The sequence below is a fragment of the Mixophyes fleayi genome, chromosome 7 (genome assembly GCF_038048845.1).
Source record: "Mixophyes fleayi isolate aMixFle1 chromosome 7, aMixFle1.hap1, whole genome shotgun sequence".
Taxonomy (NCBI): domain Eukaryota; kingdom Metazoa; phylum Chordata; class Amphibia; order Anura; family Limnodynastidae; genus Mixophyes; species Mixophyes fleayi.
Window position 1 is genome coordinate 72174332 of NC_134408.1, and position 27627 is coordinate 72201958.

General features: G+C 41.5%; 1 protein-coding gene across 9 annotated transcripts in view; it reads right to left on the minus strand.

Moving 5' to 3' along the window:
* ANKRD44 (ankyrin repeat domain 44) overlaps positions 1–27627 on the minus strand; it is a 372760-nt gene that overhangs the window by 181596 nt on the left and 163537 nt on the right. For all 9 annotated transcript variants that reach the window (XR_012678247.1, XM_075179968.1, XM_075179969.1 and 6 more), the window contains 4 exons: positions 10867–10937; positions 10004–10204; positions 9203–9290; positions 8773–8915 (listed from right to left, as the gene is read on the minus strand). Coding sequence is in view for 8 of the 9 variants with exons in the window: in XM_075179968.1 (XP_075036069.1) it covers positions 8773–8915; positions 9203–9290; positions 10004–10204; positions 10867–10937 (503 nt within the window). In the remaining variant the exon portion in view is untranslated. The remainder of the gene's footprint in view (positions 1–8772; positions 8916–9202; positions 9291–10003; positions 10205–10866; positions 10938–27627) is intronic.

Here is a 27627-nt window from a genome sequence, read left to right on the forward strand (position 1 = left end):
TTATAGATTGCGTACTTGTTTTTGATCCCTAAATGCATAACCTTACATTTATCTATGTTAAACCTCATATTCCATTTGGCCGCCCAATCCTCCAGTTTATTTAAGTCCCTCTGTACAGAAGCTACATCTTGCTCTGATTTTATTACGTTACAGAGTTTAGTGTCATCTGCAAAAATAGAGACTTTACTCTCTAAACCATCACCAAGGTCATTAATATATTAAAAAGGAGTGGCCCCAGCACAGAACCTTGAGGTACTCCACTTAAGACTTTTGACCAATTAGAAAATGTTCCATTTATCACAACTCTCTTTTCCCTATTCTCTAACCAGTTTTCGATCCAAGTACAAATGTTGATTCCAAGACCCAGTTCCCTTATTTTGTAAACCAACCTCTTGTGTGGCACTGTATCAAAAGCCTTTGCAAAATCTAAGTAGACCACATCTACTGTGCTGCCCTGGTCTAAGTTCCGACTAACTTCCTCATAGAAACTAATTAGATTAGTTTGAAATGACCTATCCCTCACAAATCCATGTTGATTCCCGCTAATAATTTGCCTGCCTGGTGTCAGGTTAGTGCTCTGGCTCGCCTACCATCCGTGGGTCCTATTTCCCAGACATACCCTACCCAGTGAGCTGTGATATACCATCAGTCTTGACATTTACTACGGCTGCAGTCTACATTAACAACGGCAAATAATCTCTGGAAGACAAGCCTGCAAAAAGCTTCCACCCCAGTTACGCTGTATATTGAAATCGTTAAATTGTGATAAACGACAGTCAGGGGTGATTATTGCTTGAGTCTTTTCCAAGCAGATTTGACTAGAGTGTCCTAACTCTAACATGCCTGATAAGTGATAATCTTACCTTTATCCCTCCCCTGTCTATTTAACACTACCCCCTGTTCTACCTGGGCAAATCAGACACAGTTCTGTGCTGCATCTGTATTCCTATTGACCGCCCTTCACTATACACTTGTACCCTTCAAGTCAACTACTTTAAACCTCTGGTATCAAACAAAGATAAAAGGACCTTCCTCCCACTGGAGTCCCCATATTCTGCAAGCACCGGAACCAACTCCCAATCTGATTCAGTAACGCTAAGTACTTCCTCATCAGTACCACTTGATCCCAACGCCATTATCATGGTTGCTGAAGTCTCCTCAACTATGAAAGCATCAGTTCCCAAGCTCAAAGTAGAAATTAAGGAGATTGGAGCCTGCAATAATCATGTGGATCAGAAGATGGGAGAGGTCATCACATCTCCCAACATCTTAATAGACGCCCACGAAGTTATGCGCCAAGAGTTTGACTCTTTTAAAGATTAAATGGCAGATTTTGAAGACCGCTCCCAGCGCAATAATGTAAAAATTAGAGGTATCCCAGAATCTGTAACCAATGCAGACCTTCTCTCATATGCTCTAGCCCTCTTCCATAAGTTACTCCCTACAGCTTCAGATCAAGATCTCCTCATTGATAGGGTCCATCCTTTACCTAAACCAAGAGCGCTCACTGGATCAGCGCCCAGGGACACACTTCTGCGGATACATTTTTTCATAATAAAAAACAGCTCCTGAGATTAGCAAGAGCCGCAGAACATTCAGATATACTGATGGATCTACAAATGTTCCCAGACTTCTCTGCGGCAACTATCCTTAAGCGACGCTCCTTTCCAGCTGTTACTGTGCTCCGAACTAATGATATCCTTTATTGCTTGGGGTTCCCGGTGAAGCTACAGTTGTTCTTCTGTACAGAAGGTACAGAACAACAACTCTCCGCATGTCATCGGTACTCCTGAAGAGCGGGTTCAGTTGTTAAAAGGTTGGGATATCATCTGTGCCTTTAGTTCCACTCAACCGCAACATCGGATCCAGCTGGATTGGTCGACAGTAGATCATGCCTGATCTAGAGATGGATCGGGCTTATCTCTGTATTCTTTTTGCTTTCTTAGAGGTATAGACTGTCCACGTTGGAGAGATCCCCTCCTGTGATTCACAGTTAGCCCACATCACGCATCACTGTTTTTCCGGGAATTGTGAACACTGGAACTTAAACTTACACCGCGAGAATAGCAGAAGCAACAGCTAGATTGCTTCTTCCATATAGGTATTATCCATCACAATGTTATTGGGCTTCCTATTTGTAATGTTGTGTCAAGTTCTATAAATTTTGATATTTTCTAGGTCCCTGGGCCTCGTTGTTCCCTATGACCTTATATTATCATTATGTACATGGTGGTTTGTGTGGTGGGTTTTAGAGATTTCCTGAGCAAATAGGACTATACTTATGCTAGTAGCATCCTGATAACTTAGACTCTATTAATCCACTCTTCCCCGCCTCAACAGGCTTGCCGACCCTTCCTTCAGATACCAACACACCAGCTCTTATTGCTGTTTTGGTTTGATTTTTGAGTGGTATATGTTTATTATGCTTTCGTACATTGTTTTATTTGTACGCTTTCTGCAATCTCCCTACCTACTGTTAGGAACTCCCAAGCCAATACAGTGAAACTCGGGGACTACTCTGAAGGCCCGGTGTTCGCTGGAGCCCCTAGTGGTGGGGACAGACTTGGCTGCGGGCCGACCGAGGGTCGAGTAATGTATACTGACTTAAAGGAGCACCCAGGAGTGGAGTGATTGGCGGGCTGTAATGAAGAGGGGATCCAAGGTCAAAGGTCACTAGCACAGGTACAAAATCCGGGGACAAGCGAAAGGTCAGACACACAGGCAAAAGAAGCAAAATCCGGAATCCAGGCAAAAAGGTCAGGGTCAGAAGCGAAGGTTCAATGGTCCAGGAACAAGCAAAGGTCAAAACACGGGTAGTCAATCCAAGGTAATAATAACTAACAGAGAGAGCAAGCAGGCAGCAGAACTGAGGACAGAACGCTATAACCGGCAGTGAGGTTGCAGACCTCACTGCCCTAAATACCAAAGGCCACCAATCAGAGCCTAGCTCTGAGTCTCACACAGCCCCTATACTAATTAAATTAATCAGCCCACAGGCTGTGTTAATTTGCGCGCATGCGCCCGGCTACTAGTACCGCCGGGACGCAGCGCCAGAGGAGAAGCGTCCGGCAACGGCCGGGCAGGAACTGGAAATGACGTCCCGGTCGTCAAGGTGACGGCCAGGACGCCAGAGGGCACAGGAAGCGAGCCGCGGCGGCTGTGAGTACCGCCGCGGCTCGTGACACCTACTCCAGATGCTAGCACTTTTTCCCCGCTCCTTGGGTCTTAATAAATGGATATATTTCTCTGACACAAATCACAGGCCCTCTCCTTTCCCCCTTTTTTCTCTGTGTCCAGGTTGCCCTTGTGTGTGCATACATATCCTCCTAATGACATGGGTGGGGGTTGCCTTCAATTTAGGCTTCACGCCCCCACGTTACTCATTTTGCTGCTTCCCTCCCAATGCGGGGGGACATTTTCAAGCATGGACATTTGGCAGTACAAATTTCATTGGGACAGGGGCAAGTATGGACTTTGGATACAAATTTATTTTGGACTTTGTTTACAGCCATTTCTGGATTGCTGACGAGAGATGAAAACTTCATTGGTGAGTATAGGGTATTTATTATTTTTAATAAAAATATATGGTATCAATGAGGGTGTTTACTGTCTTTATTGTGGGTTTATTAGTTTTATTAAATGGATGTGGTTTTAATGAGGGTGCTGTGATTTTGTAAACATTTTATTTTGTGGAACTACAGGTCCCAGCCAGCCGTGGGTGTCAGGGCATGTTGGCACTTGTGGTTCTCCAAGTGCCAACATGCCTTGGCTGCCGTGGGTATGCTGGTGCTTGTAGTTATACAAGTAGCAGCATGCCCACACTATTTAGGGCAAACTGGCTGGCTGGGACTTGTAGTTCCACAAAACAAAATGGCGGCTGTTTTTTTTTTAAATCACTTTATCGCCGTTATTACCCTACACCCACCGCCCAGGGGTGTGGGAAGAGCCCTAGTGCTATCAGCACTGGACTGGGTGTCCCTAGGGGATGCCCGCTCAGTTTTTTTCGGCAGACCCCACTCCCTAGGGAATCCAGCCCAGCGCTGAACAGCCTGGGGTTGGTTAGTCATTATGGCAGGGGGACCCCTGCCGCGTGTCCCCCTGCTATAGTGCCTCCAACCCCGGCTCCTTTGCCTAGTGCTAGTTCCGTGAAAATAGGGAGGATCCCACACAAATTTTTTCCCTGACTTTAACGGAACCAGCAGTAGGCTGGCAGCACTAGGTTTATAACTGAATAGAGGGGGGATCCCACTTTTTTTTTTTTTCTTTGATCAATTTTTAACACTTTTGACAGCTGCAGGATCTCCAGCTCTATGGCAGAACAGTGTAACAGTGATGTGTTTATACAACACGCTGCTAGCAAGCAGCATGTTGTATCTGGCGTGTTTGAAAGCAAACTCTCCTGAGTTTGCTTAATCGCAGCTTCATATATTTGAGACTTGTATAGCTGCAGTGGCAAACAGTCGGGAGTTTGAGCTCTATCGATTTTGCAAATAGCGATTTTGACAGAATCACAACTCTGGCGATTTTACATGAAATCTCAGCTTCATACATCTGCGAGTTTCAACTCTCCCGAGAAAATCGCTGGGTTTGCAAAATCGCACCTTAATACAATTAACCTCAGGACTCCAGTATGACAGGCGATGGGAGTTCCTAATTTAACGTGTCATCATGCTAGCGATTTTCTAATTGGAAATCAACTATTATTTGGAATGCCGGAGTGATATTACTCTAATACTGTAAAAGAAACTCATTCTATTTTGTCTGGTCTGTTTTGGTACATTAGATATGATCTAGGATGCTTATGTTCTGCTTCCCGTGACTATCTCCGATGTATGTGTAAAACAGAGGATTGATTGATTGACCAATTACTATTCATGCTCTCGTGTTAAGTGATATATACTTAATATAACATAATAAAACATTGGACATTGATGCTCTTTTGAATTAACATTTAGAATTAAGAGCGCATCAGATATTACTAGATGACTTATGAAGAACATAACTGTCACGGTAATGGGATCGGACATTTACAACCCTCTGATTTAACAGAAATATGTAGATGACAGCAACTGATGAACTCCAAAATTGGATCTGGCAGCAGGATGATACAATCATATTGGATGCATCCGATCCCCTTCTCCTCTGCCTGTCATCCGATCCCCTTCTCCTCTGCCTGTCATCCGTTCCCCTTCTCCTCTGCCTGTCATCCGATCGCCCTCTCCTCTGCCTGTCATTCAATCCCCCCCTGCAGTGTATTTGTGATCCCTTCCCCCCCAGCACTGTGTTTGCGATCCCGATCCCCCCTCCCTCCCCACAGCAGTGTATTTGTGATCCCTTCCCCCCCAGTACTGTGTGTGCAATCTGATCCCCCCTCCCTTCCTACAGCAGTGTATTTGTGATCCCTTCCCCCCCCCAGCACTGTGTTTGCTATCCCGATCCCCCCATCCCTCCCCACAGCAAAATTGGTGAACAGGGGTGATGTGAAAGAAAAGCTGGTGCGCAAGGTATGATATGTGAAAGAAAAGCTGGTGCAGAACTGGTGATGTGAGATAAAATCTGGTGCATAGGCAGTGACAAGTGAGAGAAATTCTAGTGTGAATGGGGGTGACGTGAGAGAAAAGCTGGTGCACTTGTCAATGGCATGTGAGCATGTGATCACAAAGCTGGTGGGCAATGGGGTATGTGTGAGAGAAAGCCATGACCTGGAAATGGAGGGTGCTAGGTTTAGAGGAAATCTTAGGAAAAATTACTTTATCAAAACTGTAGTGGATAGGTGGGACAGTCATTCAACAGAGGTGGTAGAGGTTAGTATAATAGAGCAATATTAAAACTCTTGTTTTTTAGGGATTAAGAAAAATAGTGGAAATTAGATTGGCCAGGTTATTTTTAAAGGCCGTACAATTTTAGGCTTATAAATTTATTATCAATATTTTTACTTTGCAAAAAGCCATGAAATTCCATAGACAAAAAACCTTACGGTTTAACAGGTCCGATTAAGGTTCCTTACACACCATCTAAAATATAAGAAAACTATTGGAAACTCTTCCACTCAAACTCCAAAAAGCAATGAAATGATGACGATTAAGAAAACCTTAATGGACGTGTTACTTGCGCAATACAGACATGGTATGCCATCACGTCCTGTGGTGAGCATACCATGCAGATTCAGAACTATCTTGGAGTGAGATTGCTGTCACTCACAAAATGGTGGAGCTGCTAATTCACAGATTGTGTGTTCACTGGAATACACACATGCAGTACTATTACATTTCCTTAGTTTAGCTTTATCGTAGTTTAGGGCCTGCGTGTCTTAGAAAGAGACATTAGAGCAATAAAAAAGTAGAACTACAAAAACCCTGCAGAGCATTCCTCCCTCCAAGACTGTGCCTGTTCATAAAAGATACCTGCAGAACATAGCTCAACACCAAACAGTATTTGTTCGAGAACGTTCCCTGCAGAGCATCCCTCCACCCAAACATTCCCCGCTGCTGACAAACCCCTGCAGAGTATCTTGACACTCAACATACTACCCCCTCATGATAGATCCCTGCAGAGCATTCCTCCCACCAACACTGTACCTGCTCCCAACAGACTCCTGCAGAATATCCCTCCTCCCGAAACACAATACTTGCTCCTGACATACCCCTGCAGAGCATTCCTCCCTCCAAGACTGTGCCTGTACCAAGAAGATACCTGCCGAACATAGCTCATCACCAAACAGTATCTGCTCCCAAAAGAATCCTGCAGAGCATTCCTCCAGCCCAAACACTACCTGCAGCTGACAGACCGCTGCAGAGCATCCCTCCATTCAACATACTAACCGCTCCTGACACATCCTTGTAGAGCAATCCTCCCTCCAATATTGTGCCTGCTCCTAAAAGATAGCTGCAATACATGCCTCCTCACCAAATATGGTTCCTACAGCTGACAGATCCCTGCAGAGAATCTCTCTGTGCATTCAACAATTGTGTCCCGCATGTGCTTTTCTGATGCTATAAGAGTCTACTTTGCACATAATTCTATGGAGGTGCACTATGGTCCATGTCAAAATGTGCAGTGACTAAAATTTGCATAGAACTACAGACAAGACATTGTTAGTACAAAGTTGAAGGTGTTAGGCTTAATGGTGCTTGTTGTTATGCACAAAATTTCACCTTGTGGGACAAGATATTTCATTGAGATGGCAGTGGTGGAGATGTACATATGGATTTTACATTGTGCCAAGTGGCTATTAAGCCAAATAAAATGACCAGAAGTTGTGGCAAAAAGTATTACTTTTCATGAAATTTAACCTTATTCCATGGAATGGCAAATACAATGCAAATAACATACAATGTGCACATATACGTGCACCTAACAAAAAGACCAACTTCAAATAATTGTCACTTTTTCTATCAGGAATTATATTAAACATGAATAAAGCTTGAACAAATAGTATAATTGAAGAAAAAAGTAAATGTTTAAATGAATGATGAGACAAGGCAAATGTTGGGAGTGCTTAGCAGTGACATTTTCAGGTTAGGAAGACATTTACTAAGGAAGACTACTTTTGAAACTGCAGTGATCACATACATTGCATCCACAGATGAATCATGAACTTGATCAATGTGCATGAGAACATATATATGTTCATACCAAAAATTTGGCGATATTGTGCATTTGAGCATATTGTACACTATACAGTCCTGAGTCATTAAGGCACACATACTGAGCGCAGCATGCGCTTGGATTAAACTGCACGTAACTCGGCTTTGCATACTCCGAAGTCATCAAGGAATGGATCTAAAGATATGTGTGGTGATGACTACAGGTGTAGGTTTACTCTGCGCTACTAGACCAGACACTGCAGGACATGTACAATACCTATGTGGAATACAACATCTCAAAAGGCATAGCAAAAAAAATATATTCAATTAATGTAACATGTCATTATTACAGCCATTTCTGATTATAAGTGGAAATTTTTGAATTTTTTTTCCCCTGAAATTATTTTATTGTTAATGTCTATTGTACATAACAGAGATTTTTACAGTTGCTTTTGATTGAAAACTCATGTTATAGCATGCATACATGACTGACATAACCAGGACTCAGGACTTAGACAAGTCCTCTTGCTGGTGCAAGAGATATGGCAGAAAACCAACGTACTGCTGTGTGCGCCTGAGTCTGACACGAGAACGCCCTTACTGTACATTGTCTATGTGTATTTGCCCATTCCCTCCCCAAAATCGTAGGTTGTAGTAAGAGTCATTTGCACTCGAAGCTTACTTGGACGTGGCTGCGTTCTGTTGCATATTGTCCGGTTCTCAGCATGTGCAGGCTGATTTTGCGGACAGATATGCACAAATCGGCAGATACATTTCTTAATGACTCAGGACCAACAAGTTTTGCTCTTTGCAAATTACATTTATACCAGTGGTTCCCAGCTTTTTTGCAGTGTGAAACACCTGCTAACACAGGTGCCATATGATTCATTTGTGGCAAAACCAGAATCCTTATTTAAAGAGTATTAGTAAACCATATACAATTACATGTAATTTGTGCCATGAACAATTAAAATATAGTTAATATATAATCCCTGTTGTATATGTTGAACATATTTAATAATGTTTCCACTGTCCATAGAAAATTCCCTTCTAATGACAAATTCAGTTTGATATTTTGACAAAAAAAATGTACCATTAAAATGTGTTGTTGCGGGAAATATTGGTTCATACTAACATTTTTTAAAAATGAAAGAGCGTAAAATACATAGACTGCTAAAGTACTTACATCTGCACTGAGATTAAAGAGGTGTTTAACAACGTGAATTTGCCCTTTAGATGCAGCAGCATGAAGAGGCGTGTAGCCTTTCTTATCCTTACATGTAACTTCTGCACCATAGTTTATCAATGATGTAACAACTTCAAGATGACCTGAATACACAAGCAAAGAAAGAAAACTTTCATTTATACATTGTGCTGTGCTTTGTAGTCTGTTCTCAAGTAATTTTACTCAGGTTAGTTTCTGAATGAGAAAATTGATTTGGCAATTGGCAATAATAGCAGAGAATATGGACATGGATCATACCTGAGAATTCCTAAGTGTGGCAATTTTACTACTTACAGTTAAAAATGTTTTTAAATGACTGTGTATGGATATGTCAGCAAAAAATTGCCATTCTTTAGCGAAAGTGTGCAAAAAGTAAACAAACGTTTCTTACCCATGTATGCTGCCCAGTGGAGAGCTCTTCTATCCTTTTTGTCAAATGCATTTATATTTGCTCCTTTGGCAATGAGCAGGTTTACCATCTGTAATATTAAGGTAGGCATTGTCAGAAGAATCTTTTGGTACTTTGTTTAACATCAATAATTTTTATTGAAATTTCCAAAACATACATGGGGTACAGAAATAAAAAAGGAGGGGAAAAACAAGGGGAAGACATAGGGGAGCCCCCATGCGGAGGGAGAAGGTAAATAGTAACTCAGTTAAGATAAGACAATCATATCTGTAACCAATGAAGAAATAGACACAAGCAAACAGCAGTGTACTGTGTCATTAACGACTGCAACACACAGAACCAGTTTGGCGTAGAAGTGGGGGCATTAAGGCTCAGCATGACAATCATACTGAGGAGATGTGGTACATGTTCTTAATATGCTGTACACACCGAACTATATCAGCTGGACACTCACAGATTTTCTTTTTAACAGTGTTGCTATTTAAAATAAAATTACATGCTAATAGTATTGCAGAAAGCACAAACTTTCTCTTGTTGTAAAGATTACACATTTTTGCTGAAGAACTTAGTAGGATGTTACTTATTAACATAGGAGGTTCCCATACCATACACTTTTTTAGAGAACATTTTAAGATACATGCATGTGTGAGTACAATAAATACCACACTTGTGAGATGTACTTAAACACTGTAAAATACTAGCTGGCACATAAGCAAGCATAATTAATACAACTCTGCTACTTCTACATATACCAAACTTCATATAGTCAACGTAAACACCTACCTCTATGTGGCCATTTAGTGTGGCATGATGCAAAGCTGTGCGACCTCCTCTGTCAGAAACATTGACACCGCTCAGCATTGGAATGATCATTTCTGCACACTTGACTGATTTATTTGCAGCAGCAACATGTAGAGGTGTTTGCCAGTTTTTATCTCTGGCATTGACATCAGCAGAGTGTTTTATTAATACTTGCACAGCTTCCTGAAAAATAAAACAACAAAATATGCCACATAAGTTGCAAAGTAATCATTTGTTTCAATTGTTTATTTAGTTCAATCCAAGTTGGTGAAAATATCTTGAAACTGCACAGCTAAAAATATTTGAAAACCCCATCAAATATGCACAATCTTCATCCAAAAAACTTTGTTGTAATATCCCACCCTGCATAACAAAATTTTGTTCTTTACATTTGTGCTCACTATCAACCACATTATTAAGGTTATCCTGTGTTCCATATACAATGCTCCAAACTGTCCACCATATATACGCAGTACAAAATTGTGTTCTTCCCACATTTAATGAAATGTTGTTGCACTAATCTGTATGCATATTTCAATGAAGAGACACAACACCATACCTCCCAACATAGCGACAAAACTGTCCATGTATCAAACTACCCAAACCACACCCACCCACCACACCCACACCCACACGAACATATTAATCAATATCAAGGCCATAAATGCTAAGCCCCAACATTTCTGGACCTCTAAAATCTAAATTGTTGGGGGTTATGTGGCATAAAAATAGATGCCAAGATGGGGGCTCTAGTTCAATATCACCACATTTGCTGTAGTTGGAAAGACTCTGTAATCGACTCTGAATAACATTGCAAGGCTTAATACCTGAAATATTACACTAACCTCACTTCTTGATGCAATAGCCCGATGAAGAGGAGTCAGCCACATGTTATCTTTGGCATTAACACGAGCGCCTAATACAAATTAGATAAAAACATACATACAAATACAAAATGAGGCTTTCAGTTATTCCAGAGTGGGAAAAACATTATAAATCTTTATAGAAATTATATCATTACACATTTCACAAAATATAACTACTAGGAGTTGCATAGTGACAAAGAGGGCTTGAAAGCATATTTGAGCTCTGAGGAAGAGAGTATAAGTTTGGAACCAGGGACACAAAGACAAATTATATAAGAAATGGCGTGCAGAGTACAAGAGCTGTTAAAATAACTCAAAAACCATTATAGTCTTACATTAAGATTCATTTTCATCCTGACAATATTATTAACCAGCTATATTAATTTTAGTTTTGTTAGGTAAAGTGGTTACTGTTCATGCTACATGCTTGGGTTCACATTTCACTGACAAATAGTTTAATAGTAAGATTTGTTCAAACTGTTCCATATGAGTTAAGGTAAGCATTTATTGTAATCTATCATGAAATATGTACATTTTTCAACCCTGCCCCTGTGAACTGTAATGGTTAGATTTTGCATTGATTTAATTTTACCTGTTTTTCTTACTTTATGTTCTTATTATCATTCTAACTTAAATCAGAAGATTAATAACATCTGAAGATACAAAACCTCATTAACAAAGCGCACTTGATACGCACAGCAAAACGCTTTGGTATTGCACCAGTGTACCTAGATCAGTGATGAGCAATCTGAAATACTTCAAGGGTTACATGTGCGGTCCCCCAACCTTCAAATAGGCCCATTGCCCTTATTTTCAAGGATGAAGAAACTGCCTAAAATGCCCCACATGCCCCTCACTTGCTCCAAAACACCCCCCCATGCCACTCAAGCATCGTGTTTGCTGAAAAATAGCCCCACATACCCTCAGACCCAAGCTTGCCACAAAATGCAGCAATATGCACTTAGACCTACACAAGCCATCAGATTCCACATATACTTCAAAATTCCCCAACATTCCACTCAGACGTTCCCACATGCCTCCAGCTTAGCATCAGTCCTGCTCACATGCTGCATATATCTCTCAGACCTAACCACATGGCCTTCAAACCTCTTCACATGCCCATATGCCCACACACGTTCCTTACATGCCCCTCAGAACTCCCCCAAATGTCCATTAAACTCCCTGCATGCCATCAGAAAATCCCACATGCCAATCAGACCTCCAAACATTCCCCTTATATGCATCTCAGCCAACCCCACATGCTCCTTACATGCCTATCTGACATCACGCATATACCTCTTGAATATCCTCCACATGACTTCTCACACCTCCCCCACTTAATTTTATAGATGGAGATCACAGAGGAAGGAGATCACGTGGCGCTGGAGCCAGCTTCTGTTCAGTCTTATTCTCTGCAACAGAATAAGTGAGATCTGGAGAAGCGAGCTGGGAGTCACAGATGAAGGCTCAGTGGCCCACTGGTGGCCCACCTGTCGCACATGGCTGAACTAGATGGTCTATCTAGCAAACTTCAAGGTTCTAGTGTCCACTTTCAGACGTCTCGCCTTACACTGACCTAAGTAGAAAGATCTCTATAGGTGCTTTGTGCAAAAAGTGTAAAAGTCACATGAAAGTCCAGCTTCCTAGATTATTCATGAGAGTGGGGGACATGGAATACCTGTATTACATGTATAACCCCTGCTGATTTACCTGTGCCCATAGGAGGAGGGATTTATAAGTACACTTTCGCCTTTATATGATTGGCTGCTTGGGAAGACTACATCTCCCTAAGATGCAGGAACTGTGGCATGGAGAGGATAAATGCAGAGACAGGAACTCACTCTCTCTGACTGGACCAACTTCAAGTAAGGATGTACAGTATGTCTGGTAAATGAGAGTCGTAGGTCTCCTACAAATTGTTTACTACAACCTGTGGAGTGAATACAGGAGTACCAGTGGAAAGGGGATTAAAGAAGCTCATGGAGTGAAGTACAGCATCAGTTGAACAGAAGGCCTTCAGTTACAGATTGGTAACTGTGGGTTGTGAGTACTTAGTCTTAATATGTGTGTCTTATCATAGGCTATGGTACATGATAAGAGCCCTGCTGTTTGCATTTAAACAGATTTAATAGCACCAGATTAAGCACTGATATTTACATAGAGCTATAATAGACCAATACTGAGACTTAATGAAATTTATGCTACTTAAGAACTGATAGACTTGGCTATTGTTTTCGTCTACCACGCGCACCAACAAAAGTCTGGCTGCACCGTTGTTATTTAAAATTCTTATAGTCGGTTAGCAATTTTTCATTTCTAGCTGAAGCCTGAAGGTGAATGCTATTGTAATACCACCCCACCACCCCATTTCTTGGGGCCTCATAGCAAATCACATGCCAGAAGAGCAGAGGAATTAGTCAGTAACTCTCTTCAGGTTTTATTCCTTGGTCATTGCAGGTTCCACCAGGGGATGACTCGGAAAAAGCCTTCCTGACTTCCTGAAAATCACTTGCAGAAACACACACTCACAGGTAAAGGAGATAGGTCATTTAGCACATTTGTTAAAGTAAAGGCCGGCTATTGTATGGCCTAATAACTGGCTAATAATGGATAGTGTACATAAATGGTTTTCTCTACAACCAATAGTGGGGAAAGGATTGGTATAGCAATTGAATACAATTAAAAATAATAAACATATGGGACAACACAAAGCAATAATGGTATCACAAACAAAAGAATCAAAATAATAATAATGCGATGGCAATGCAACTACAATCACATGCAATTATATAAAAGTAGCACAAATACAGTGTGGCTAAATACTGGAGTTAAATCTTTGCACCTTAAATCAGCAATTAACAGATACATTGATGTATTGTAGCAATAACTCAATAAAGCAAGTATATATTCTAAAGCACAGGGATTCACACTTCAAGAATGCAGCAGTAGCAACTATCTGTATTAGAGTAGTGTGAAGAATGTTCCTGTTGTAGCAGCCAATATTTTCAGTGTGAGGGACAACTGGAAATTCAGTACACATTCAGAATATAAGGTTTCTCATCAAAATGTTAGCTAGTGTAGTGAAAAGCCCAATGCAAGTCAGGTTACTCACACATGCAGCAAAAACTAGCCAAATTTGGTATGACCTCCGCTAGCAGCCGGGATGCTCTGTTCTTTGATTGCAGTTACATGACTACAATCAACAATCTCTGTGTGTGGGGGGGGTATTCCAATTGGCCCTCATGAGTTTAAATGGCAAGCCTCCTTGACGGTTATATAGTTGTGCCTGCACTTTGCTACCTGCTAGTGTTGCTGTATATTTGCTGTCTTAAATATCTTTTGCCAATCTCCTGTCTGTTCCTGGATATTCTCTTCTTGCTACCTTTCTAAACCTTTGGCTTGCCTACATTTATTCTTGCTCTCTGGCTGCCTCGACCATTTGCATAGTTACTGGTTTACTGGTATACCATGTGGTGTGCTGAACTCCCAGTCTCTATACATCATTGCTACCTGGTACCTGTGAAAAAACCTTTATTACTTTGAGTAAGGCATCTGAGTACCTGTGGGACATCTGAGTACCTGTGAGTATATCTGTATCTATGGGAAAGGTAGCTTGCTATAGGTGAGGATCTCTCTCTCGTCCTGTTCTAAAAGTTTATGAAGGTATCTGTGAAAGCCTTAACATTTAATATATAGATTCTTCTGTGGTAGCCTTATTTAATATCTAATTGATGAATATGCCTCCAGTTATTTCCTTAATCCTGAATTATCTCCCCCTTTGATAGATATAAGTGGAAACAGAAGTAATGGCGGATCTAGTGCATTACCACTTTATAAAATCTTCAGTTTTAATGAGTAAAAACACATTCATATAATATGATCTAAAAACAAGGAGGTATCCAACATATATACGCAAGTCTTCCTACCAGAAAATGAATCTCAATATCGCAGTGTTCAACAAGATGGTAAGTTCCTCGGGGTGCTGGAAACAACTAACATTAGGTTCCAAAGAAGTTACAATTGGTAAGAAAGTTGTCACAACACTTTTCCCACATGATTTTTCAATGTAGGTGAGGTGAAGTCAAGCTAGGCCAATTTTATACTGGCAATAACCAATCATAATATTAACCACCAATAATTAATAAAATCATGGTGTATATATGCACTTCTACAACTAAAGTCCCAAGAAGAGCCCTTTATTAAATCCAAACCCTAACTTTCCTGAAGATTTGCCATCCGTTCATTACAATTGTTCATTACAGTTGTTATGGCAACCAGTTTGCATAATCTTCATAGTGTTATTTACTTCCGGTCCTCGGCTCCACTTATTTAAGGAGTCAGATCAGCCACCCCTTTCACAAAAAAAATCCAGATGGCTTTATACGAACAATTCTCAGAATAAAAAAGTTAAATAAATATTTATTCAACAGATGTTTCCACATGGAGAGTCTGTAAAATGTACCCTACCTCTTAGAGAAGAATTATCCTTGCCTAAAGCTAGACCTGAAATATTTCTTCAATACAATTTCCATGTGTCAAAACCATAGACTGTTTCTAAAATTCCAATGGCAATATCCTATCAGTCCATCCCATCAGTACCTCAGTACGCACAAGTACCTAACTATCTCCCTATAACAATATGTAAGGTTCGCAAAATGGGAAAAAGTCCATCCTCATGCCATCCTTGATCCTTACACTCCTAGGGTTCAATCTGAAAGCTGTCAAATGGGCAGTCAGGTCTTTCTCCACAGCCCTCAGGTTACTCAGACACAACTTCCCCTAGGAAGCCTTCTCACACTGAAATGTCTTTGGCCTGAACACATAACATTAACAGACCAGGAGTTAAATGTATCATACTCCGGTTTCTTCAACTCGCGGGAGTTCGGCGAGATGACAGCTAAAATTTAAGGCGGCACTGCCTTGTAAAGGCAAGTATCCCTTTACAAGGCAGCGCCGCTTTAAATTTTAGCTGTCATCTCGCCGAACTCCCGCGAGTTGAAGAAACCGGAGTATGATACATTTACCCCCAGGTAAGAAGAGTATTTAAAATGCAAAAAAATACATTAGGTGCAAATCTACATAACATTTTACTGTAACATTTTAATGTACTGCACAAAGTTCCATCAAGACATTACTGTATGTTAAATGCTTATATTACCTGGGAATTATTTTTTAAAATGTAGAAAATTTTGGATAGAGATTGAGGGCCTGATTCAATAAGGGACGTAAAGGCAGATACGTGATACATTTTGCATAAAATCGCTCTGCGCATGCCCAAAAAACGAACCATACGTTAGAGAACACAGCAACATCTAATTCTTTGAGTGCAAAGGACACATCCAACAGCCCACGATTACAAGGGCGATTACAAGGGCGGAAAGGGGGAGGGAAGGGGTGTATGCACGTAGGCAATGTGCAGTAAGGGGGTGCCAAGACTGAGCACATGCATATGCATCTGATTCAGGCTTTGGGCATCTCTGAGGCACGTGACTTTCAGACATTTCATTTTCATCAGCTACAGTGCAAGTGTAAGTGCCGATTGATATTGACAGTCATGTATTCATGCCAGAACATGTGTCTGCAATCAAGAGCAACTGTAAAATGCATTTTATATACAGTATAACATCCTGATAAATATATTGAATGTAAAAAAAGAATGTAAATAAAGCAAACTTTTTTAAAAAATGTTTTTTCATTAATGATTATATTGTTAACAGGTGTTAATGTATTTAATAATTATTTTTTTTATTTATACGTTCTCATGGGACTTTATACTAGAGATGCTCACTGACCCCCGTGTTTTGGTTTTGGTTTTGGATCTGGATTACCGTTGTGTTTTGGTTTAGCCAAACTGCCCTTGCGTGTTTTGGTTTTGGTTTTGTTTGGTTTTGTTTTGCAATTTTGTTTAAAAATCAATGTTTTTGGGCATAAAATAACCAAATTTAGTGCTCCACCTGTTTCTTGGATAAGTAAAGTAATTGTAAAGCTATATAATTATGAAAAAAACAGTTTAATTCCTGGTAGGCCGTCATTAATTCTACACACAAACCAGATTGTCTTCCTCTCCATCTATGCATATTTGCAATGCAGCCATCGTCTTTGGGTGTATATTACACCCTATACTTATAGTTAAATATCTAAAGAAATGGACAAAGGCAGTTTGGTTTCTGTCTCTATAGGCCCCCCTCCACTTGTACAAAATACTAAAAAATTCAGCCGTTATAGACTGTACAATATAAATAGAAATGGACAAAGGCAGTTTGGTTTCTGTCTCTCTAGGCCCCTCTCCACTTGTAGAAAATAGTAAAAAAATGTAGCCGTTATAGACTGTACAATATAAATTGAAATGGACAAAGGCAGTTTGGTTTCTGTCTGTATAGGACCCCCTCCACTTGTAGAAAATAGTAAAAAATTCAGCCACTATAGACTGTAGAATATAAAAAGAAATGGACAAAGGCAGTTTGGTATCTGTCTGCATCAGACCCCCTCTACACTAGGAGTAAAATAGAAAACTATTCAGCCGTTATAGACTTTAGAATATAAATAGAAATTGAGAAAGGCAATTTGGTATCTGTCTGCATCATCCTCATTAACATCATCATTAGTGCCCTTGTCGCCTAGACAAAACTCCCCCTCATCCTCTTCTAATTCCAAAGTGGCATCCTCAATTTGTGTATCACTGGCTACACTCGGGCTGTTCAGGCACACATCAGCAGAACTGCTGAAAGGGCACTTCTTTATGGGTACACAAACAGAATGCTCACGATTAGACATACCACTGGTGGCTGGACTCTCCACATGGATTGTTGTCATTTCTGATTCAGAGCATACATTATCCTCTAATGCCTTACTGTTTTCTTGCAGCTCGGCTGTCACTCACCGGACTGTGAGTGCTACTCCTCGTGTGTTTAGGAACCGTGGCCGTCCGCCATCCTGAGGGTCTGCGCATGTGCAGCCCTTTCAAGCCTTCAGTATCTGTTGCTTTTCATTAATTGGCTGATCAGGCAACACTCCCTATTTAAAGCACCTGAGGTCAATACCTCGTGGCCTGTTCTTGGAGTCTCATTCCCATGAGCCTCTGAAGGTGTTCCTGTGTTTCCTCGTGTATTCAGCTCCTGCTGATTCCTGTTATTTCATTGTGGTTTCCAGACCACTTCAACTCTCCTGTGTTCATCGTGTCTACAGCAGCTGATTCCTATCCACTGCCTCCGTTGTTTCTACAGAGTTCCTACTCACTTCAACTCTCCTGTGTTCATCGTGTCTACAGCAGCTGATTCCTATCCGCTGCATCCGTTGTTTCTACAGAGTTCCTACTCACTTCAACTCTCCTGTGTTCATCGTGTCTACAGCAGCTGATTCCTATCCGCTGCCTCCGTTGTTTCTATAGAGTTCCTACTCACTTCAACTTTCCTGTGTTCATCGTGTCTGCAACAGCTGATTCCTATCTGCTGCCTCCGTGGTGTCTACAGAGTTCCTACTCACTTCAACTCTCCTGTGTTCATCGTGTCTACTACAGCTGATTCCTATCCGCTGCCTCCATTGTTTCTACAGAGTTCCTACTCACTTCAACTTTCCTGTGTTCATCGTGTCTGCAACAGCTGATTCCTATCCGCTGCCTCCGTGGTGTCTACAGAGTTCCTGCTCACCTCTACTCCCCGGTGTTCATCGTGTCTACAGCCAGCTGATTCCTATCCGCTGCCTCCATTGCTTCTACAGAGTTCCAGCTCATCTCAACTCTCTTGTGTTCATCGGGTCAGCGCTCCGCTGCTACCATCTCTGCTACTGGAGTTCAGACCGCCTCAACTCTCCCGTGTTCTTCATGTTCCAGCTCCTTTACTACTGCTTCCAGAGTATTGCCTTGTTCATGCTGATTTACCTGCCGTGCGCTGCACCAACTTGATTACCGCTTCCACCTTCCAGTGGTCTCTCCTCCTGCCAGCCTTCAGCCGTTCAGGTATCCCTGCACATCTCGCTGACAGCCTGCTCTCCTGAACCGCGGTATGCATACTTCTCATTGACTTTGTTCCTGTATTGCATATCTTGCTGGACTGAGTTGTGTTCTCCTCCGGAGTCCATTATCCACCAAGACTGTCGCTACCATTGACTGTGTTTCCTATTTGCCTGGATTGTTATTGTGACTTTGTATACTTTAGCAGTGCTGCTCTGTTATCATTGTATTGTGATATCCTCGTGGGATCAAGTCCTGTGTGCCCGTGTATACTCTGCATAGCATTCATCTCCTCATGCTCTCCTCACATATATATTTCAGTGGTACAACTTACTATATGCAAACCACTGATTCTTGTTCCCTGTGTCACCAGTTTCCAGTATCCTCTCACATAGCAGTGGTACAACTTGCTATCCGCAGACCACTGACTACCCCGTTATCTACCTCCACCTGGATTCCATTCCTTCACCTAGACAGCGGTACAACTTGCTATACGCAGACCGCTGACTTTCACTGCCTCCTCGTTACCTCTGGACATTCCTCCTCACTATAGCAGTGGTACAACTTGCTATACGCAGACCACTGACTACCCTCACGTTTCCTTGTCCATCTAGTTCCTCGTGTACAGTTATACTCATTACCAATGCTGCTAGTCATAGACTTTTCCTGAGCATTCTCTCACCATCTGCTGTTCCTCCGGTTCCGTTGTCACCCTGCTACCAGAGTATCTATTACCACCTATATTACTCTGGTAAGTTACCATCTGGTGATTTCCTGGGCAAAGACTCCTAGTGCCCGTGACATTGGCTTTCCCGCGTAACAGTAGTTGTGCACCACTTTTAGACTCTAAATTACTTGGTCTTGCTTGGTCACGACTGACCGTACAAGAAGGCGGCTCAGTAACATTTTTTTATCTGCTACTAATAGAGAAAGGTGAAGGCCTCATTCTTTCTATGCCACTGCGTGTGTGGAATGGCATGTTGGCAATTTTTTTTTTATCAGCAGTTAACTTTTCCTCAGTTACACTTCTTTTTCGCCTCAACACGGTAATTTTTTTTTGGGTGTGTGTTTTTTTCTCTGATATAAAAAGACTATGTACTTTTACATAGGCTTTACCAGATGACGTACTGGGAACACTACCATCAGGACTGGTGCCAGCACCTGCTTGCTGATTCTGCTCATATGTGGACTGCTTTGATTCCATTTTAATGAGCCCAAAGCACTTGTAGTGCAAAATATTGTATAAATACTGCTGCTAAAAATCACTTTTGACAGCCAGAAAAATTAGTGTTTCACACTGGGGAATATGGGACACCCAAAAGCACCTGTAGTGCAAAAAATTGTATAGATACTGCTGATAAATATAACTTTTGACAGCCAGAAAAATTAGTGTTTCACACTGGGGAATATGGGACACCCCAAAGCACTTGTAGTGCTAAATATTGGAAAAAAAAAGCCTCCTCTATCCTCCTCTCTTCCTGCTCTAACAATTGCTAATAGATTTGGTAATAATAATAGAATTGAATAGATTAGAATTGAAATAATAAGGTGTACAATTATTGCTCTGTCTCTAATACAGTCTGTGAACTAACCATGCTCTCTCCCTCTGTCAAATGTGTGTAGGCGGGTATTTATGCTTTTCAAATCTCGCGAGAACAGAGCTCTGAAATACGAATACGTCACAATGACGTTTTGCCTAGATTTCAATTCCGAACGAGCGGAGAGTACTGAGCCTGCTCAGTTCGGTACTCGGATAGGCGAAGTTCGGGTGGGTTCGGATCTCGGGGATCCGAGCCCGCCCATCTCTACTTTATACATACATATGCATTTCAGTGTGTTGTGTGTGTATGCATATGACAAATGCTGCATAGGCCAGGCGTACTTAGACCCGTATGCATGTTTCTTGAGATCCCTTCTCGCTGAATACGGGCGTACCTGCTTGTATTTTCCCTCCATTTAATTTTATTTAATTTAATTTAGTTCCTTAATGAATCAGGCCCCTTATATCCACATAGAACCAATTTGATAAAAAAAAATTGAAAACATCATATATACATTAGTTATTATTATTAATTAATTAATTTATTTATAGAACACCACAGATTCTCTAATGCCAGGAAGTCATATAAATACAAATATGACATAAATACAGTGAGCAAGATCACAAGCAAGATCAAATACATGAGTACATGCTCCTAAGGAGCATAAATGAGTGCGAGTACAAAACTGTAGGGATTCACACAGAGGACCTGATTCAGTAAGGAACGTAAATGCAGAGGCAGAACAGGGAGGGGACTGGACGTATGCACGTAATTAATGTACACTAAGGACGTGTCAAGCTCGAGCACACGCAACAGCATCCGATTCAAGCTTTGGGCATCTCAAAGGTACGTGATTTTCACTTCCACCAGCTACTGGTGTAAGTGCCGATTACTAGTGATGCATGCTAGAACATGTGTTAACAATCAAAAACAACTGTAAAAATGTATTTTATGTACAAAAGACATTAATAACATCTTAATAAATGTATTTTAAGAGAAAAAACTAAAACAAAAAAATATTTTGTCATTAATGACTATATTATTAACAGGTGACAATAATTGATTTTTTTTCTTGTCTGTTAGAGCAGAGCGGCCCTAGACCAGTATTCATCAACAGAGGTATCTTCAGATCTGCTCCTTGTTAAATAAGGATGTGCCTATGCCCGATATATGTGCGTTTAAAACAAAATCTCACAATATGTTTGTTTTGTGTTCCTTGATGAATCAGCCCTAGAATGTAGCAAAAAAAGCAAAACAAAAACATATGAGGAAAACAGACAATAGACAGACATGAGACAATTAGAAGCTAGGACCCCTGTCTGTGAAAGCTTACAATTGTGAGTGTACCATTGACTGGGTACAAAAAAACATTCATTATTTTTTTTTGCTTTCTCATTGTTCCTCTTAAAGAAACAGTATCAGAGACATTTTTTAACCAATGAAATGCTTGTTGACTTCCTCTTCTTTCTAGATGCATTAAAATGTGTAATACTGCAAAATCGTCATAGTCCCTTCTAATCACTTTTATTTTTCTGTATCCATTTTTTTCAATCCTTATTACTACGACTTCTATATGAATTTTGTTAACTAAATATTCTTTGAGAAGGTCACTATGGAGAAAATGCTCAAACATGCAAAAAGAATGTGAATCTAAGGAAAACTCCACCCAAAATTAGAATTGTAGTTTTTGAGGGGTTTTTTAACTGAAAAGCTTTTTATTGAAATTTTTAGAAGAACATATTACAAACATAGCAGTGAATGTAGAATACAAACACCAGATCAAATATATTGAACAATCTGCACTGCTTAGATAAACAATCAATCAAGCAAATAAATAAAAGTGAGAAGAAATATTGGTACAAAAAAAACACAGCTTATAACCCAAGGTACATATGCCGAAGACGGCAAAGAGAACAAACAAGAAAAACAGACAGACAAATAGAGGGAGGGAGGGAGGGGGGGACATGACAAAACAAGAGACTATCCGGTTACAGAAAATATACCTGTGGGTCTAGCCCAAGTACACAGCTTAACTCAAAAACCGCTCCACAGTACTCAAGGTACGGAGGTTGAATTATGATCCGTAAAGTACTCATACCATATAAACCACTTAACAAACGGGGAGGAAGCCCCTGTAGACTGTTTAAAACCTATGGTTTCCATTTCGTAGCTATGTTGGACTTTGTTAATAATTTTAGGGAGTGCTGGAATTAGAGGTGATTTCTAATTCTGGGCTATTGCAGCTCTTGCTGCAATAAGAATATGCCCAGTGACATAATGATTATGCCGTTGGAGATGTTGAGGATACAGATGAAGTAATGCCATATCTGGGGAAGGAGAAATATTATTTTTGGAGACCTGAGAAATTAAATGAAAGATTTCGGTCCACAATGACTGAAGTTTCGAGCAAGACCAAAAGATGTGCATAAGCGTACCAATTTCACCACATTTCCTCCAACAATATTTAGATTCTGATGGCCAGATTTTATGCAGCTTATCTGGGGTAAGATATAACCTGTGAACAATTTTAGTCAACATTTCCAATGGTTAATATACTTTAACATCTTATATATGTTTAGGAAGATTCTCTCCCATACCTCATCTGAAATAATGATATTTAGGTCAGATTCCCAGACAGCTTGAAGCAGTAAAACATGATTGTCAGTAGGAGTTAAGAGTAGCCGGTACCATAAGGAAATACCACCTGCGTGGGATGTGGGGGAGAGAAACAACTTGATACCAGGGGGGAAGGGCCCCATCACCCCCAAATGTGAGGGGCGTGTTTATAACCAGTGCCTAACTTGAAGGCATTTGTAAAAATCGCGGACAGGGATATAATACTTAACTTGTAATTGAGAGAAGGGGGGGGGGGGAGAGACCCTCCCTCTAGGAGGTCCTGCACACATCTAGCTCCTTGCCTATGCCAAAAGTCAAGACGAAGGTCTGGGATTAGTTGCAACAATGCTATAGTGGAGAGGCTAGAGGAAGGGAGATGGTAATCTGGGAAAAGGGACATCATCTTATCCCAGGTGGTGAGAGAATCTCTAACACTCCTTAATGTGGGGACTGGAATAGGTCTACTAGGTTTGTCCAGCCATAGTAGATCTGCTAATGGGAATGGGGAGAGACTATGTTGTTCAATGTTTACCCATGTTTTATTCAGTGGGGGGTAGGCCTGCCAATCTCTAAGTTGATCCAAAATAGCAGCCTGTTGATATGTTTCCAGTTTAGGAGCGGCTAAGCCACCTCTTACTTTGGATCTAAACATTCTCTCTCTAGAGAGAGAAATGCCACCAAATGCCTTATCCACTCTCTGATCATCTCCCGCCTGGACTACTGCAACCTCCTCCTCACTGGCCTCCCCCACTCTCATCTCGATCCCCTTTGATCCGTCCTTAACACTGCAGCTAGGCTTATTTTCCTCTCTCGCCGCTCCTCTTTTGTCTCCCCCCTCTACCTAGCCCTTCACTGGCTCCCATTCCCCTTCAGAATCCTCTTTAAGCTCCTCACACTCACCTACAAGGCCCTCGCCAACTCCACTGCGCCCTACATCTCCACCCTCCTCTCTATTCATGCTCCATCCCGCCCTCTCCGTTCTGCCTCTGACCGTCGCCTCTCTTCCCCCCTTATAACCTCCTCCCACGCGCGTATCCAAAACTTCGCCCACGCTGCCCCCCTCCACTGGAACAAGCTCCCTCCCTCCATCAGAACTTCCCCTAATCTGTCCACCTTCAAACGGGCCCTAAAAACCCACCTTTTTCTTAAAGCCTTTCTGTCTCCCACTTAACTTCCTACCTTATCTTCTGCCTCTGTCCCCCTACTCTCCCTCTCTCCCCTGCGTCTCTCTGTCTGTCCACCCCTCCCCTTAGATTGTACGCTCCTCTGAGCAGGGCCATCTCTCCTCCTGTTTCCACCACTTCTAACTCTGCTCTCCAGCTACTTAACCCTCCTCCTCGAGGGTCCTCCACCCCACGTCCACTATCGCTCCCTCCTCCCCCCTGGGGGTCTCCCTGTCTTCCGCGCCCTCCTTCTTGGGCCCCGTCGTTTGCGGATCCTCCCTCCCCCTTCCCCGCCCTCTCTAGCTGTGCATTGAGCGTACTGAGTTGCTGTGTTTACTGTACTGTGCTGTCTCCCATTGTATTGTGATTTTGTTTGTCTCTGTACGGCGCTGCGGATGCCTTGTGGCGCCTTAAAAATAAATATTAATAATAATAATAATAATAGAGAGCCTAGACCTCTTGTTGTACCAAATAAACTTGAACGCAATGGTATAAAATGTCTTAAGGAGTGACATAGAAACTATAAAGGGATTAGAGCGGAACAGATACAGTATCTTCGGGAGCAACATCATCTTTACCACTGACACTCTACCCATCCGAAAAATCTCAAAATTTGTCCATGACTTTGCAAGCTTATCAAACTGTCCCAATAGTGGCTGCCAATTACATTCAATGACTAGATTAGGATCCATAGGTATGCGTATGCCTAAGTATGTCATGTAAAGGGGACACCACTGGAAATTATAAAGCGATTTCAAAGAATTCAAACTTCCCGTCTGAGCGCCACCCCTAAAACCTCTGTTTTAACAGTGGTAAGCTTATAATAAGATACGTCTGAGTACTCTTTCAGGATTCTAGATACAACAGGAATAGTAGCCTCAGGATTTGTAATAAATAAAAGTACTTCATCAGCAAAAAGACAAATCTTATGGTGATATTTACCGATAACCGTGCCCTCCACTTCTTCAGCCGATCCGATCTTAGCAGCCAAGGGCTCTATAGCCAAAGCTAAGATCAGAGGGGAAAGGGGGCAGCCTTGTCTTGTACCATTAGTGATCTGGAAGACCAAGGAGAGGAATCTATTGCTGAGAACCCTGGCCGAGGGGATAGTATACAAGGTAGCTATGGCTTGAAGGAAGAAACCTCCAAAACCAAATTTAGAAAGGACAGCAACCTTATATTCTCAGTGGATTCTATTGAACGCTTTATCTGCGTCCAAAGACACTAATAATAAGGGAACAGAGCTACCTGAGTGAGTCTCTCAGATGTTCAGGACCCTCCTAGTATTATCTGGGGCCTGTCTTCCAGGTACAAAACCCACTTGATCTAGGTGGATTAACTGCGATAGAATAGGATTTAATTGGTTGGCTATCGTCCCAGCAATTATTTTAAGATCTAGGTTAGCGCTGTCGAAGTCAGCAAATTGGATAAAGTCATTTCAATTAAAGTCTAGCAAACTTGGTTGTCTTTGTCTGAATAGATGCGTACGGTACGCTACGACGTACCAGGGCACGCTGCGGCGTGAAAGGGCGCACGCATCCACTACACGTGGCAGCAACAGTAATTGGTATTTTACCATACATTCGCACAAACACGCATACTTATAAAATAGTACACATTAATGGTAGTTGCAACACATAGTCAGTTATGTCGAAATATAGTAGTATTTATATGTTATATCAGAGTTACATGCATATTAGTGAAATACACGGAACGGGTTGAAGGAATAACATCATGAGTGGTATCATAATGAACCTTGTTACATATCCTACTGTTTGGTTCACACTGCGAGGGAATCGCAGAGTGCATACGCAAGTTATGAATGATAGGGAATTATGATCTACTTAAGACTAAGGAATCTTGGCGGGAAGAGCAGAGCATACCCCCTGCAGAGATGACCCCCTCCTTTGGATTCCTTAGGATGAACCAGCCAATGATTGACAACCCCTTGGACATTCCTGAAACCTGGACCAATAGATGCAAGCTATACCATCTTCATTGTATTTCTGTATTTGATTGTGTATATAAGCAGCAGCTTGTGATCCAGATTGCAGACATCTTGTCCCCAGATTTCAGGATTGAATAACTGCACTGGATCCAGAGCGCCTGCGATAAGTAACGGCTGTATTTATTATTACTTCGCTTGAGCATATTTATTCTACTATTTGCGAATAAATCTTTGTGCTTTGGAAACACAACTCGAGGTTCGACAATCAATATTGGTTAGCGACAATACGCACATAACAATTTGGGTGCTCGTGAGCTTTGGAGGTTTTGTTGCCGATGAGACGCAAGACCAACGGATTTCGGTTCCGCAACAAAGGGTGGAGACGCGTCATATACGGGTAAGAACGCATTGTGTTCAAAACCTGAATTTTACTCTGTGTTGTGAAACCGAATGTCCGTTTTGCATTTTCTAGGGCACGCTAACGAGAACCTATGGACAAAAGAGAAAACTGTTTCTTTTTTCTGTCATTGTGCGTTTTAACTGTATTGCATTGCTTAGCGTATGTGTATTTCCTGCTGTGTGTACGCGAACTTCCGGTAGATTTGCCACGTGCATAATATAATTACTTGTGAAAACCTCTGGGACATTATTACTATTGTTGGGAATTCTTTTATTTTCTGCGCAGAAAAGGTGTATGTCGTGTGATTTGTTGACTTTAAATACACTAAGGTTTTATCTATTGCAAAATAGAGTGTCAGTTGCTGTTTAACGAGGCAGGTGCCCAACTGGTGTACGGTATACAAGGCAGGTATACCGGGGGGCGGAAACTGAATACGTTTTCACGACGTGCACCCAAGGGTAATCGCATCGCTTACGGATTAGCTTTAAGCGTTGCGATTGCACCGCACGGCAAGGAAAGCCGTGATTGTGACTTGGGAGTAACGGGGAGGAATTACGTTGGTAAGGCTGGTAATTGACTTTACCGGATGCTACGAGTTGTAATAAACTCAACAGATTTTGTTGGAGAGTCAGGGGTGATCAGGGAGCTGATAACCCTTTAGTCCGCATTGATATTTCTGTATTAGGGGTCCTTGTTTAATACAAGAGGAAGCGAGTGGACGCGGCTTGTAGCAAATACGTCCACAGGCCGGTAAAATATCTCTAGCGGTAGTGTTGAAAATTAGTGGCTGAATATTGTGTTATTTCTGGAATCCTATTTTGTGGCAGGATATTGTGATATTTCTGGGACCCTATTGTTCAATATGGGTGCTAAGCAAACGCTAGAGAAGGCCAAGGAACTACCTAAGGAAGGTCCTATTGGTTCAGCGAGATTTCTCATGTGTAAGAAATATGGTGCATACGCAACTGCGTATTGCGACACGTGGGTCAAGATGACCAAAGGTTGTGATAGGCCTTTCCCAACAATAGGGAGTTTTAATGCAGAGGTACTAAATACTGTAAAAGATAAAGTATGGTTGATTACCTCAACGAAAGTGAGGAATAAACATAATGATTGTTTAAAAT